The 16,521-nt window shown below is 44.5% G+C and overlaps 1 protein-coding gene across 9 annotated transcripts in view; it reads left to right on the forward strand.

Moving 5' to 3' along the window:
* Nucleotides 1-16,521, forward strand: part of FRMD4A (FERM domain containing 4A) — a 356,772-nt gene that overhangs the window by 264,039 nt on the left and 76,212 nt on the right. For all 9 annotated transcript variants that reach the window (XM_021531010.2, XM_077783672.1, XM_021531005.2 and 6 more), the window contains 2 exons: nucleotides 2,525-2,617; nucleotides 15,291-15,375. In XM_021531010.2, the coding sequence (XP_021386685.1) occupies nucleotides 2,525-2,617; nucleotides 15,291-15,375 (178 nt within the window). The remainder of the gene's footprint in view (nucleotides 1-2,524; nucleotides 2,618-15,290; nucleotides 15,376-16,521) is intronic.

The raw sequence follows: 16,521 nt of genomic DNA on the forward strand, positions 1-16,521 counted from the left end.
TGACAGCATTTTGTACCATGGCCTACATGGTAAATGCTCAGGTTGTACTTAGGTTAGGAATGGGTGAGCATGGCTAGTTTCAATCCCACATGTAACTGTAGCCTTCACAGCTAATTTCAGCCTTCCTGAGGCCTGTTAAAAGCAACATAACAGCACTTCATGACCAAAAGGTAAAATTACAGATTTCAAGAAGGGGGTGCAGCAAGAGAGAAAAATACCTCTAATTTTTTGGGTACCCAGACTGAGAATCTTTCCATGAGGATTATTTTTGACAGCCTGGAGTATCTGCCTTCTAAAATCCAAACCTTGTTATAGTACACATCTATGCTGAACAACAGGGAATGGTGCATGGATCTCACACTAGTATGTCAGCAGCAGAAATGATGGAAGGAAACACCCTGCATCTTGCTGCATGCCCATCTAGTTCCTACATCCAGATGAGTTAATATAGAAATCCTCACCCTCGTCCCAGGTTGAGCAGACTTGTCCTCAGCCCCTGTACTGCAATGGAGACATATAAGATGACCAGTTTGGCTTGAAAATCTGCATTATATCACTCCTTTCCAGTAGACACACTGACAGCAAGTGTGTGCCCCTAACAAAAAGTATAGGCTGCCCTTTACCTAAAGTGAAAAAAATAGAGAAAAAAAATATTTTAAAATTTTATCTAGAGAAAAAGCTGCCTGAAAGTTACAGGGAAGGGAAAACATGGGTGTCTTGGAGGGAAAACATGGGTGTCTAGAGCAGAGGATAAAATAAGCTTTTTTCTTTTTGTACTCCAGAAGATGTCCAGGATGAGTCTGAAAAGTCCCTGACTCCACATGTATCACTTGTACCTAGTTGAGACTTGGTAGTTTTACAAAACAAATGTGAAGGCTGCTTAAACTGAATGTCTGACTTCTACATGGCAAAAATTTAGGAGAGCTTCTTTCTCAACATATTGATCTCAATATATTTCTCGTATTTCTCAACATATTGAGCCCACAAGAGTGATGGGTGGAGCTCAGCAGTAATTTAGAGTCCCTTGGTTTGAAGCAGCATGCTGCGCTCAGGTGAGCACACACAATGTCCCAGCAGGGTTCCAGAGCTACCTGGGCAGGAAGGTCCCTGAGCTGCCCATCCTCTTCTGCACTTCCATAAGCCTGGTTAGCACTACAGAAATTCCCATTGAACCCAGGTGATTCAAAGCCTCCTGAAAGTGCTACTTTCCCCTTTATTTATTTTTCTGGGAAAGATGGAGACTGGGGGCTGTAAATCCACTTAATGTCATTGCTTAATTTCTAAAAGGGCTTCTCAGTTGCCCAAAGCTCATGCACATGGAAACCCTTGTGAAAGCTGAGTGTCTTTGCTGTACACAGGGTACATTGCTAAGGCTTGTGGCAATCCTAGAAGGTAATTTAATACTTTTTTTGAAAAGCAGGATGTTTTTTTTCCTTTTTTTTAGATTTTCAATGGAATGAAGAATTATTCTTGAGGATTACCATGAGCTGGTGAATAGACACTGGAATAAAACTCAGGATATCTGAGTTCCATTTCCTGCTTTATTTGCTGCAAGATTCTCCCCCAAATAATTTCAACTCTCTCTCCCCTTGCTTGTCTAGACAGCAGAGCACTGAAGGCAAGGGCTGCCTCTCCCTCTGGGTGAAATCTGGTCTGACTGAACAACAGCCAAAAGCTCACAGGATGCAATCCTAGCATCACTGAAGGCAATGGCAAAAATCTGGCCAGCTTCAGTGGGGCCTGAATGTCACCCTCAGTATTTCCACTGTGCCTAATTTAACAGGGCCTTTACCTCAGCTGGGGAGCAAGATGCCCCTGTAATACAAATAATGGTATTTATAAAGTACCTCTTGCACACACACAGCACTCCACAATGTGGGGAACATGACAAAGAACAGAGCTCCTACCCAGCAAAGCTTCCAGCAGCAAGGCAGGAATGGATAAATTATAGGAGAAAATAACGACAGGTACCATCTAGGCAAAAGAAAAGCAGCATGTGGTAATTGTAGCTGGAACGCTTCATGGAGCAGCTGTTTTTCAAGAGCTCTCTGAAGGAGGAAAAAGGAGGGCTGGGCAAACCTAGAGAGGCTATTGCAGGCATGTGGGTGGTAAATAAACTGTCTGAGACTGTAGAGTCGGGTTTAGCCCTGAGTGAAATACTGCAGGCATCGTGGAAACTCTTAACCATAAGGATTTCTAATGAAAATCTTGACAGACTTTTAATGATACAACTGCTCCAGGGGCCTGTAATAAAAAGGTGAAGCTTATAACATTTTGGGCTGTCCTGATTGCTCAGTGCTGCCAGCTTTCACCCTGACAGATTGAACTTTAGCAGTTCGATTCCCAGACTGAAACACTGCCAGGATGGTATCGCCTCTGCTCCTCAAACATTTATTGTGTGTTTTTCAAATATCATATAATAGTCCAGGGCAAATAGCACACATTTTGGTTCACGTTTTGTAACACCTCAGACCTCATTGCTGTGAGGAGTGAGAAGGCTCAAAACTGTCTCTTCTCTTGCCAGGGGACACTTGAACTGGCTTCAGCTGGACCGCCGGGTGCTGGAACATGACTTCCCCAAAAAGTCAGGACCAGTTGTTTTGTACTTTTGTGTCAGGTAAGTGCCTGATGGCAAGTCCTTCCCATGGGATACAGCTACAGACAGCCTGTTTCCTGGAGGCCAGGAAGTGATGCTATCAGTTTCTCAGAAACACCTGTGGACAAACACTTCCATAGAGGTTTCTTTTGAGCTCTTTGGCTTTGCAAACTCTTCTCACTTAAGTGTAAACAAGTAGTAGCCACACTGACACCCATAGCTGTCCACAAGGAAATGTTGTATGAGGGCAAGATCAGATGTTATGTATTTACACTTCTACTTGTGGGCTTTGAGCTGGAAAGTCCAAGCTGAGTAGGGTGGCAGAACAAAGCCATCTTTCTGCCAGGATAACCCACTTGAGCCAGAAACGTGCAGGGAAAACACTCACTTCCTCACTGGTGAGCCATCAGTTTCCTCTGGATTGTGCCCACAGTGTCAGAGACTAAATTAATCCCTGTACAGCTCTGTCATATTTACCTTCCAAACTCAGTGCTACAGTGAATCAATCACAAATAGCAAATGATGGCATTTTATGGCAGCCAGTTGGTTTCTACATGGCTGGACAAAACTATAAAAGTTTTAATGACGATTATGGCAGTTTGGGAGCTTCAAACTTCATCTGGGATTTTTACAAGGAACTGTTAGTGTTTCAAAGCTGCTGGAAGCTGGCAGTGCTTTTATGCACACAGTGCCTTTGCCTCCAAGGGAGATATTTTCTGAGAAGACAAATTTGCTCCTGCAGCTTTGAAACACCCAGAGAGAGGCCGGGGGCTGGGATGGCATATGTACAAAATTAGGTTGAGGGTTTTGACTTACTTTTAATGGATAGCTCATGTCTAGAACAAGCCAGTGCAGCATAACTGTGTCGTTTTCTGTTAGGCTTTCCACTCCAGTGTTATATTACATCTGACATCACTCTCATTCATTCCATAGTACCCACAAAAAATGAAGACCTACTTTTGAGTTTCTTCCCCTGAGTGAACCTTTTTTTTCCTCCACATAGTGATTGTCATTCATTTAACTTCCATTACAAGACAGGCTTTTCAGAAGAAGAGACTTTTTGTTCTGTTATAGCCCCATATTTAGTGGTGGATAGATCTTAGGACAAATCAAGACTGCAAAAAGCCCCGTGAGTCCAGAATTAGCCTGATATCTCCCAAGAGGACAATTTAGTCAATATTTTGGGTGCTTCAATCCATAAAGGTAGATCTAGAGCTGAGCACCTTCAGCATGTGAGATTGAGATCCACCTGTGCTTAGAACTACACAAAACTGTTGATGTGCATTAAGAACATGGCCAGTCAGTTACCAGATTTCTTTTCCAGGGGCCAAACTGGGGAATCTGTGCTCAGACAGGGATCCATCCCATGGAAAGCAGGGAAAGCCCTGAGTGAGCAAGAGCTAAGTGCTGGTCTTAGGATTAGAACTGTAAAATGTGAAAGCCAGTGCTACTGAGCCATTCTCATATTCATTTCAAAGACCACTCAACAAGCATAAATATTGCCATCTGTATTGTTTTATGAAAGTTGGCAGCATGGTGGAGACCAGTCATTCTAGCAGGATCCCAGCCAAGCGGCATCTTAGGATACAGATCCATATTACAGTGATTGAGTGACCCCTCCTGTTCTGGAATCTCAGTCCATGGGGAAAAACCCAGCATTCAGTTTTTCATGTGTGAAAGCCAGACTGACTCTGAGCTTATACTCTTACTGATTTGATGGCAGTAATGAGTTACAATTTAGATTGGACTGGGAACCAGATGCCTCAAGAGTTAGGAATGGGCATTAACTTACTATGCCTTTTCAACTGCTTATTTCCCTTGTAGATGTCAGATGCTGGCAGAAGTTGAAAAAGTTTCCCAGCACACAAGGAGTTCCCATGTCCATCCCTAAATCTGATCTGAGCAGAAGGCAATTGAAGACACCTACTCCAGTCAGATGGCTGAAGTTGGAAAGCCCCCACATATCTGTTATCCAGTGGTTTCAATTCTGACCTGGGAACTACAGCAAGGGCTAAAGGAAAGGTTCTAAAGAGACCCACCAATAGAGTGGGGTTTATTTTTGCAATCTGGGGGTGTGCAGCAGCTTGCAGAGCCATTCATAAACATACCATAAACAGAATGCTCCCTCTCCTCTGCTGCCATCAGGCAGAATGCAGAGATAATTAGTGCTGTACTATACCTAATCACAAATGTGTTCATTTGTAAGGAACTTCATGCCCATAACACCTACTATGTCACAGGTAAAGGCTTGCCAGTGGTTGCAGATGCCTTTTTGCATTTCCCAAGCATTGCAGCTGATAAAGCTTAGGCTGATGCTGGGAGTCCTGAATGGGGAGATACAAGTAATACAAGTAACTGGATGTGCCAGATGCTCATGAATTCTGTTTATTGCATCGGGATTTAGTAATTGTGTGGGTTTTTCCCTCTAGTAGAAGTAAATGTACAGTTCAATCACACTGCATAACCAGTGAAGAGATGAAGCCTCAGGCAAGAAAAGTAAAAGGTAGTTTGTGAAGAGGAGAAGCTACAATGAAAATATTTTCACCTTTAATGTGACCATCAAATGGTTTTTACCCTCAACATTCCTGCAGCAATGTTGAAGGGCAGCATGCCCACCAAAGATGCTACAGATTTTAGCCTTCTCTAAAAGTGCATTTAAAGGGAAGCCTGCTTTCTTAAGAAAAGGCTTCTTGAAAGCACTGTGGCAAAAATAGGAAGTTTCACAAGCTTTGCAGCTTGTGAAATTCTCCTCCCTTTTTTTAAATCTCTGCAGCACTGTTGAAGCTTTGTCTTTTGACAAAGGGATTTGATATTGTTGAACACTGATCTCCAGTGTCTTTCCTCTCTTCCGTTATCAAAGACCAAAAATTTCACAGCACTGTGTCAAGGAGGGGGATTTTAGAGGGATGTTTTTAGCATTGGTTTGTAAGAATTTGCTTCTTCCATTGTTCATTTACACAGTTACTGAAGCCTCCCTGTCTTCAGGTTGTCATCTAGTTCTTCAATGAAAGCTTTCCACTGAGAACAACATAGGAATCTTGGAAGCAATCAGAACTCTTGGGCAGCTGTGAACTGCCCCATGGCTATTGTGCAATATTATTTTATAAGACTCTTCTAATATCTGCTTACATTTCTAAAGACACACATTAAAGCAAGAGGGGGTGTCGTGTCTTGCAGGGGAGGAGAGGTGTTGGGCAACAGAATGGGAGTGATACTAGTTCTCACCTTAGAATTAGCCTCCCTGGATGGCTTCCTACAGCTCTGGTTGCTTGGTTGTTGGTCAGGCTACTTCCTTGCCTTAGAGGGTTTACAAGTCAGATGAGAGTCACCACTGAAGCCTGGAGAAGCAAAGGATGGGGATGAAGCAATGAGGGTTTGCCTGATTAGTTGATTTTACAGAGGCGTTTTGAGGCCAGAGGAGAACAGAGAAAATGTACCTCACACCATGAGCCTTGTGGTAAAGTGCAGGAACCTAAGTACAGTCTGGAGACCTGGGAAGCAAAGGAGGTAGAGTTTGCAGGGGTTCAGATGCAGGTACATCCTTTTGGCTGGGAAAGAAGCATTTTGCTTAGACTCATACAGACAGAAAGAAGGCAGAGTTACTCCTTTTGTGTAAAGCTTTGATGTGAGAGAGAGCCAGAGCACAGACACGCTGTTTGTTCATGGAAAGCAAAGTTGGCCAGGCTCTGCAGTGAGTTCTCATCCTCAAACAATGGCCATGTGAGATTAGCAATCCTTAGCAAAGGAACCACCAGCATGGGTCTGATCTCTTTATCTTCTGTATGTTTGTCAAGCTGTTAATTTATATGAACAAGCTTAGCAAATAAAATTCACTCCACTGGTGGATCTTTTCCCAGGAATGAATATATTTGTTCTCAGGGCAACTCCACCAGCTAAACAGTGACAACTCACTGCAGAAGTCGTCACACTAAATCAGAATATGCCTCATATGGAAAGGCTTTTCTTTCAGAAAGGCATGGAACAAAACGTGAAATAAATCTTCAGTACTCAAATACACTGTGGGGCAGAGTTTGTATCTATGGGCTGGCAGTATTCCCACAAAGGAATGCCTGTGTTCAGCAACATCTGGCATGTGTTCATATGTACTGACTAGGCTGAAGTCAGCATGGGAGCTGTGGGGGCTCAGGACTCTCAATATTGAGGCCAGACATTTTGCCAGGTTACCACAGTTACTACAGAACAAAGTGGCCCTAAATAAGAGACTGGCACTGAAATAGAGAGTGCAAAGCTCCTGGGTATCTGTGCTCCCCTTAGCCTGAAGGAACATAGCTCTGTGTGCACTGGCAGTGGTCCAGGTCTGAGGCAGGTGGGGTAGGTGGGCAGTCTGAGATGAGATTCATCACACCAGAGCTGGGATCTTTCTTTACCTGGCAGACAGCTCTATGTCACAGCTAATTAGTGCAGCCTCCCTATATAACCACTGGAAAGAAACAGGCACCTTTCAGGAACATTTCATCTGACTTATTTCATCTGACTCATCCAAAGATGACTGCTTTGGAATTCAACAAGTTGCAGTTTTAAAAAGCCTGTGTCTCTTGTCTGACCTCAGACCCCTGCTCAGATGTAGGCATAGTCACTTGATGCATCCCTCTGTCCTATCAAATCTATAAATTTAAAATTATTATTTCCAGCAGGTTGGCACAGCCAGAGTTGAGGAAGTGTTTCCTATCTACGTGGTTTCACCTGGCTATCTAAATGGAATTGGACCAGATTTCAGCTGTTAATGAGGCCTTATGCTATTTTAGTCTTTCAGCCCTTTTTTGTAGACATCTTTAAACCTGTATTCCGTTAGGAAAGGATTAATGCTAACAGTGAAAGAAGACAGAGGCCATTTGAAAACAGGTGACCTGGGAAGGAAGAGAGACAGTTGTTCTTCATAAGGCTAGCTGGACCTTAGAACTTGTCACTGAAATGCATTTCTGCCTCACTCATGAGCACCACTTATGGGGTGCAGATTCAGAGCATTCTTCTCCCAACTTCCCCAGCTGACATAGCACACCATGGCTGTGTATGCCGCTCACATCCACTCAGCTTTGCTTCTCTCCAAGAAATCAGATTAGGGGTTGTGATGACAGCAGCCTGCCTTGGCAGGAAGAGCTGAATAAAATCACACTAAATTAACCTCAGCAATTTATTTCTCTTGTACATAATGGTCTGTGTTTCTCTAGCCTCAGTTTTCTGCACCGTGGAAGGTATGTGGTGGTCCAACGCTTTGCTCCAGGCAAGGAATGAGGGAATTACTAGCTCTTGTCTCTCCCCTCTGAGAAAGGAGAAGGAGTAGACAGCCCTCTTTCTGCTCCATGGTGTGAAACTGGAATTTACAGAGACTGGAGGAAATGCACAAACAGATTAACAAACACATTAAGTTTGCATCCAGGGAAGAGGTAGAGAAGTGGCAGAATTTGCTCTCACCCAAACTTCATTACACCTGTTACCACCCAGGAGAAGTTGCTGGGGCAAAATTACATATATACAAATCATTCTGCTCCTCTGCCCTTCCTTCATCCTGTACAGAGTCCTCTGCACTGCAAGGAGGGCAGTGCCAGACCTCAGTTTGCCATGGAGCTTGATCATCCCAGGAGAGCTCAGGGAACTGCCCTGAGATGTTTCAGCACCTTGGGGTGTTCCATCCACATTCTCATGGCTAGCTGTCTCTTCCCAGAGCTCCTTGCAGCTGTGCTGTCTCCCTCACCCACTGCCAGTACCAGTATGGAGGCAGAAACTCCTCCATAAGGAGAGACAAAGGGCCATCTCCTGTTCACATTATAGCTCTACATCTCTGTGGGATGCTGCAGAAACAATAGCAAAAAACAAAATATAGAGTCCACATAATCAAGCCAGTTCCACCAAGCTGCTTTCAGGGGCTCCTGTGAGCTGTTCTGTCTATAAAGTTCATACCATGCCCCAGATCTCTTTGCACAGCATGTGTTTTGCTGGTTGGTGTGCACCAGCTGTGTGTATGCTAAGCGGGAAGATCCCAAAAGCTGGCAGCCCTGCAAACCCCCTCCTCCCAGCCAGCCGCAGTGTATACATACAGCCACTCAGACCTTGTTTGTGCTGGAAGGCTCCCTGCAGACAATTTATTGCAGCCTTCCCAGGGTGGCCCCCTGCTCTGTTCACCCGGAGGAAGGTGTAATAAATTGCCTGCGGGGAGGCTGTGCTCCTCAGAGGCTCTTTAGAGATATGAGAAACTTCTGTCCAGTCAGAAGATTTACTTGTGTGAAAAGTGACCTTTGCTTGAGGAAGGGAACTAATGGGGCTCTGCTACTTAGCACACAGCTCTGAGCTAAGCCATCCATTACACACACATCTTAATAGCAGTCTGGCTCTGGAGTCCCATAACATCATTTCTGTTTTCTGCTTAACTAGGAATATATTTGTATAAGTGAGCTGTGTTGAGAGAAGGGGATAAGTTGTTTTTCCTTTCCATTCAGCTACCCGAGGGGGCAGGAAAAGCGACATTCTGAAAATTTGTTGTTTTGAGCCACATTTTGAATGTGTTGATGCTGGCAGCATTGTCTTGTCTAATTTTGGGAAGCATTTAGACTGCATGATAGGTACCATGCAGAAATGATGAATTCTGTCAGTGTAGGATTTGTAGCTAATTTGGATCAAACTGCAATAGCTATGTCAGTGCCTACACACAGATTCTCTGACTGGGTCAAAGTCATGCAGACATTGTTTCTGTTTTCATTGTAATTTGTGTGTTCATACCTTACACTAGTGGGTGTGATGGGCTGTCATCAGTGCACAACAGGAAGGTCTGCTATGAGGAGTCCCATCACCGTGGCATTGACCAAGGGCTGAGTCAGTAAATAAGTGACCCTCATGCCAGCTTTGACAGACAAATCATTCCTTCATGTGCTGCTGACAATACATGGGACAGCTGGAGGGATTTCTATTCCTAAAATGGTCAGAAATCCTCAGATAAAAGATGCTCTCTGGATGGTGAGGGGTGGTGTTATGCAAGACAGTGCACCCAGCAAGTTAACTCTGATAGCCAAGATGTGACTCTTGGCAATGACCAAAGAGCAGGAAAGGGCTGTGCTGATGCTCAGGAGATTGAGGGGCAATTCCCGTGGTGACTGAGGGAAAGGAGGAGGAAGGCAGTGTGCTGCTGTGATCCAGTCACTGCCCTCACCTCACATATGGGACAGATAAGCACATCACTCCAAGCCAACAGGAGCTGCAACAGTTTTTGTACAAAAACATATGGTTTTGTGCAAAGATGCACTTCTGCAAGCCAAGCTAAGCTCCAGGGGACATTGCAGTGGTGGAGTGATTTACAGACTATGTTGAGCTGGGTTGCTGCTTTTATAGCTTGGGCAGGCTGGGTTCCCCATGTGGGTAGGGGGCAGAGGACTTACTATACTCGGGTCAGTGCCTTTGCTTGATGCTGTAACCAAATATGAGGGAGGAATGTAGCTGCACTACCACCTTGATTTCTTCCCTTCTCTATGTTCATACTAGAGCATTTCATATTTTGCAAAGACTCCCAGGATATAGAGCCTAGAAGAGATTAAGAGAGTTGGTCTCTATATATTCCAAAGCAGATCCCTAAATATTTTGTACATGGAGAAGATGAGGCATATGAATGAGCAAATATTCCCCAAAGCACAGGGTTCTCCAGGGATTCAATGGGCCAACATTTTAGAAGCCCTGAGAAAAATTGATTGACAGTAGATAAAGATGCAGAAAACTTCATAATGTAGTGCAGCTGGTGAGAGAGAAGACAAGCCCAGGTTAAAAAATATCCACAGCTTTTTAATTTTTTAGCTGCAGTTCCCTGTATTTCTGGAATCAAATTCACCTCCAGTGTCATGGTTTCCCTGCAACAAAGTAAAAGTTGACACAGGTGTCTCGTGCTGCCTCCTGTCCCCTGCATACCAATCCCAGGTGCTGGATGTGGTGGGGCCTGAGAATGGCACAGGCAAAGGAGACATGACATGGGATCCAAAACAAAATGAATGCAGAAGAGGAGGTAAACTGAGATTTTTAGCTGATTTTCATTCCTGACTGATTACTTAACAGGCCAACTATTTAGCATGAGCATTGTCTGCTTTTAAGTGTCAGCACATAAAAGTGTGTAGCCATAACTATTAGCAAACAGGGCTGGAACATAAAAGGAGCTGTGCAGCCTGTGCTGTTCAGAATACTCATTTAGCATGAGACACTGGACATAATGACATCTGCATTTAAGTCCATTATACCGACACATACAATTTTTCTTTTCGTGGTTAGCAAATGGCTTCATATTTTTCAAATTATCCTCTGAGGTTCTGAATGACGTGGTGAGGGATAATGAGCCAGACCTCAGGATGGATGAGGCAGAAAAGGGGTGTTCTCCTTTACCCATTCCTTTGTAATAATGAAATAAGGGGTAGCCCATTGACAGGGTCACTGAGCCCTGCTGACAGCTCTGTCCCGCATCCCAACCAGATCAGAATCAGCCAGCTGGGAAAGATGTGAATAGAAGTTTTTGGATTAGCTAGCTCCCATCAGACTCAAACTTCACAAGAATGAGGATTGTATCACTGCCTCAGGAAAGACAGACACCTGAAGTAGACAAGACATCCATTTCTTGTGGTCATGTTTTGAAATACCATTGTGTTGAAGATCCCAGTGAAATATTTTTACCATTTGGCAGGTTCTGCTTGGAAGTAAGCACATGGGCTTGTGCTCACAAATGCTATGACAATTTTCTGCCCAGTCAGCAACTCAATTGCAGAGAACCTGGTCCCTGCTAGGTGATAGATGGCCAAGTTCAGGCTGACAGGATATGGCTAGGACTAAGTGTTACAGGCAGTGCTAAGTATTTTGTATTTGACAGTTTCTTTTGGTGTATGGAAGATCAGAAGTGCTACTCATTTTTTATCTCACTGTGCACACAAGCACCCCACCAGCTCAGGTGCTTGGCAGTCCTGAATTCCTCTATTCCCACTGCAAGGACAGAGCACTAGTGTTCAAATACCTTCTCAACACTGCTAAACATGCCCATCTGCAAAAACACATGCACACCTGGCTTCACAGACAAGACCAGCAGCAGCAGTAAGGGATTCTCCATCTCCTGAAGAGCCACTTATCAAACTCCTAAGTCCAGGACCTAGTCAGGCATTTCTCTGAGCCATGAGTCAGAGGTGGGTGAGCCTGTGTGCAATGCAAGGGAGAGATTGTGGTAGTACCAGTTTCCCCCCACCCAAGGATCAGGAGTTTCCACAAGCACCAGTGTGAATCTGTGCTTGGCTGGTTATGATGGGAATTTCCATTCATCACAGTGTGAGGGGGCTTAAGCTGTCTCAGAGAAAGTTGTCAGTTAACCAACGCTTAACAGAGAGCAATCTGATCAGTAGGAGACATGTCCTCTCAGCTAAAAAGCCTTAAACGTTTCAGATGCAGCAGCTTCTGAAGTCTTCCAAGACACCTTCTGCAGTGTTCATTATTATTTCCCTGCTGCTGAGGGGGAGCAGCCAAGATAGGCACTTTGTGTTCATTACCCAGCATAATATTCACTGGTCTATTTAATTAATGCTTTGAAAATGTACTTGATGAATTACAAGTTACTGGGGGTGGGGAGGGAGGAGGAATGCAGAAATAGATTAACATTGGCTGATCTTTTAAATTTTCTCAAAAATTATTCCTTTGGTTTTACACTCACCAAGTCTCATGGGGTGTTTCCCCTTCCTGCAGACAGCTAATTTCTCACAGGCACAGTTGCTGGCTATCAAGGAACCTCTTGTAGGAGCTGCTGGAGGCAAAACTGTTTGCTGAGTGTGTATTGCAAGAGATGCAGGTAGTGGAGCAGAGGTCTTGGACACACTGTACTGCTTGTTTCCCTGTCCAACCTATCCATTATATCCCAAGCACATCAGCTTCACATCACATGAAGGAATGCTGCTCTCTGGGGAGTCCTCAACAGAAATCTGAGAGCTGCCTCTCAAAACTGATGATCTTGAAACACGCCTTCAAAGGCTCCTAAGCTTAACAGGCAAAACAGACAGAGGGGGGCAGAGAAGGGGAGAAGGGAGGGGTTTTCTAAGCCCAGATCAACAGCCCAAGCAGCTGAATGATTTTCTGAAGGTCACAAAGGAAACCTGGGTCCGAGTTGGGAATTCAACCCAGATTTTTGTTTGCTTGTTTCATTGCCTTAGCAGCTGGATGCTCCTGCCTGCCTCCTTAGTCATTGACACTGGTCATTGTAAAGTATGGGTTTCTTCATTGCGTTCATAAAAGATGGAATCAGGAGGAGATGTGACAGAAACTAGTCATAAGTGCAAAAAAAAAAAGTGTCTTTCCCTGCCCTTTTTGTTGTCACTACACCAACTGTGAATTCAGGGTAATCTACTCCAGTTCAGGTTTTCTGAGCTTGTCACACAGAAAATCCCACAAGAGTTCCCTCTGCAAATCTGTTTTCTTTTAAGTAGCACTAGTTTCCTGGTACACATGTTCTGCATTTGTCTGGGTGCATGTGTGAGAGCCAGTAGCTTCCCAGCTCACTCCCCACTCTGGACATCACTTGAGAATTGGGTTTTCTTTGTGAGATGAAGTATCATGTGCAGGCTCTGTGCTCCCAGAGACTTAATTTTGTACAGAAAACGATCTCTGTCCATGTGGAAAGCCTTGGGAAAGCTCCCTGCAGCCTTAAGAAATGCAATATTGCCCTCTACTGATGATGAGAATGGGCGCATTTGAGCTGCTGAAACAAAAAGCTTTTGGCTACCCTTCGCTGGGATTCAAAATGGAAAAAAAATGTTCTTGTTTTCTTCTGACCTTGAAATAAGAAAACCTACCATCATAACTCGGAGAACACTGGTAGCAGTGATAAGAAGAGAAGGTTGTTCAAGAACCACAGAATGTGTAAAATTAGCATTATTATCCATGAATTCAGCAGATGGGAAGCCAACTGCACTCAGAGAGCAGATCTAGTAAGAAGGTTCCTTTTTTAATGCATCAATTTTTTAATTTCTAAAGCCAAGTATTTTCTTTATTTGGGAAAAAAAAAAAAAAAAAAAGGCCACGTTAAGGACAGGAGGTAAAACAGTGAAAGCCAGAAAAAAATAAGAAAAAGTTTAATCTTTGTGCTTCATCATCACTACATTCAAATGTTTTTGGTGTTTTGTGGGTTTGATTTGTTGCTGGTGTTTGCTTGGGGTTTATTTTATTTTATCCAGGTCTTATTTTTATTTCTCTTCTGAAGTGGGAGAAGGAAGAGTTAGACAGACAGGAGCCCTTCAGCAGATGAACAAAATGTTTTTCTCACCCTAATAAGCAAGGAGTTGGTTCTGCCTGTTGGCAAATAAAATGTTTTGAAGAGCCTTCAGCAGGCACTTAGGAGCATTACAAAGCTGTGACCTTTGCCCCTAAGAAGGTTGCATTTAAGGCCCTGGACTCTGCAAATAGCTGGATGTGGACAATCCCTTCAGCACTTGTGTGAAGCTTGAGGAGTGTCTGCAGATCTGTCTGCTCCCAGCGGGGTCAGCAAGTGGGGCTTCTCTGTAACTGGGCCCTGCATGTCAACCCAGATTTCTAAGGAATTTGGGTTTTCAAAAGTCCCTGGTGCAGACACCATTTCCCTGGCACCTTCCCTATTCTAATTGCCTCTGACAAGGCACGATAGCACTGGAATTTATGTAAGGAACATTGCTGTCACTGCACTGCAAGTTGAAGATCACTAACAAACAGCATCACAATCTATTTCATTTTCCTTACCTAAAACACTAAGTAAATGCAAAATTCACCTTAACATTCACTGAACATAGCCAGGCTTTCTTTGTTACTACAGGAACACACAATATATCTCTATTGAATGATCAGTCATTAACATTGACAGTATCCAGAGCATTTTTAAAAAAAAAAAATTATCTCAAGGCAGAATTAAGGGCAGGAGTCAATTCTCACAAAGCACTCTCAAAGTTCATTACCAAAGCATCAGACCTTCAGAGCAGGCAGGACATGGAACACTAAATAAATGTACACATATCATGGGCTTTCCACATAATTGCAAATATTTGGGGCAATCAACCAATGCAAACGAGTGGCTTTTTCTGACACTGAGGGTTTGAGCTTTCTCCTGAGTTCTGAGAAATCCCTTCAGCTCAAAAAAATTAGATTATGGTCATTCGCTTAACGTTGTTATTCATGATACTGGTAAACTATGGAAGGTTAGTAACTACTGTCTTGCTGTGAGACCATAGATATAATATGTAAAGAACCCTTAATAAAACTTGCTTTATGCAGAGCTGAAGGGGACAGGGATGGAAGCCGTAAGTGCATTTGTGTAGATTAATATTTTACAAGATGCAGGTTAACAGCACAGAATTGTTGTGATGGGTAAAGGAGTGATGAAGAAATGCTGATGGTGAAAATGTGATGGCAAACAAAGGTGAAGCTTACAAATAAAAACAGAAGAAAGGTTTATTTTAAGTCAAAAACAAAACAAAGGATTATCTAGAACCTAAATCATCTACTTGCTGATCTAGTTCCTTTGGAGTGGCTGGGGTTGTGGTGACTGATCACATCCTGGAGTGTGCACAAGCCTCCTCACCACCTCAGTCTGATATAAGAGAAGAAAGTTTGTTTTAATACATTCATCATGACTTCATTGACCACATTGTTCATTTAATTCCCATGTTTTGCCCTAGTTCCCTCGTCTCACCCCTCTTGCTTTCCCTTTCAGGTTCTACATTGAAAGCATCTCCTATCTGAAGGACAATGCCACCATCGAGCTGTTTTTCTTGAACGCCAAGTCCTGCATTTACAAGGTGAGGACTTGGGGAGCTCGGGGTGGTACCAGAGTGGGCTGAGACACCTGGATCTGCATTCCTCGCCCAAAATTTACACTGGTCACACCTGGACTTCCAGATACAACCTTCTCCTCCTTCTCCTCCTCTCACATTCCCTCACTCCTCCGTCTCCAGCTGCCACCGCGCTCGGCAGCATCTTTCCTGTCAGAGAGTGGTTCTGAGGTAAAGCAGTTCTGAAAGCAACTCTTGTGGCTGGCAGGAGGGAATCCGCGCTGCTAAGATTATAAACTGGCTGGTGTTTCGAAGGAAATGCCTGGTTTTGTGTTCCAAACGCGCTCTGGGCCGAGTGGCTGCCGTGAGGGTTTGCGGCCCGCAGAGGGCGGCAGCGCGGCGCGGCGCCATCTTCGGGCGGGGGCAGCGGCGTGTGAGGGGAGAGGGAAGGAGGGATGGCCTCGGCTGGAGGGGAACCGCCAGGATCCGCCAGGAGCGTCGAGTCCAGCTCTGGGCTCTGCCCGCATTAACCCCGAGAATCCCACCATGCTCCTGAGAGTGTTGTCCAAACACATCTTGAGCTCTGTCAGGCTCAGTGCTGTGACCACTTCCCCGGGACTGTTCCAATGCCCAGGTATCCTCTGGGTGAAGAAGCTTTTCCTGGTGTCCAACCGTGTGTCAGTTTCGTGTCATTCCCTCGGCATTTCACCAGATAAGAGTTCAGTGCCTGCCCCTCCGCTTCCCCTTGAGAGGATGTTCCAGATCACCATGAGGTCTCAGCCTCTTCTCCAGGCTGAACAAGACAAGCAATCTCAGATTTGTGGGACAGGAGGAGTTTATGGGTTTATATGTGAGTGGGGTAAAGGTGCCTGTGGGTGCACTGAACATCACCTCGTAGAGGAACAAGCCATGCACTGAGAAATGTTTTTGTATGAGTAACTGCCCTCCCTTGTACTCTTCTGAAAGACCAGGCTGCTGTCCCTGGCGCTGCCCCTCAGAGCAGCCCTTATCCAGAGATAAGGCGTCCTGGCACATCCTCAGCTTGGAGGGGTGCCCTCAGCAGAGCCACGAAGCTGATCCATCTCATGCCACAAGCCAGCTGTACATGGCAAGGTCTGGAAAATCAACCAGCCCCAGACCACACTGGTGGAGGTGGAGATTGGCAGTGTGCAG

Source organism: Lonchura striata, chromosome 5, assembly GCF_046129695.1.
Source record: "Lonchura striata isolate bLonStr1 chromosome 5, bLonStr1.mat, whole genome shotgun sequence".
Lineage (NCBI taxonomy): Eukaryota > Metazoa > Chordata > Aves > Passeriformes > Estrildidae > Lonchura > Lonchura striata.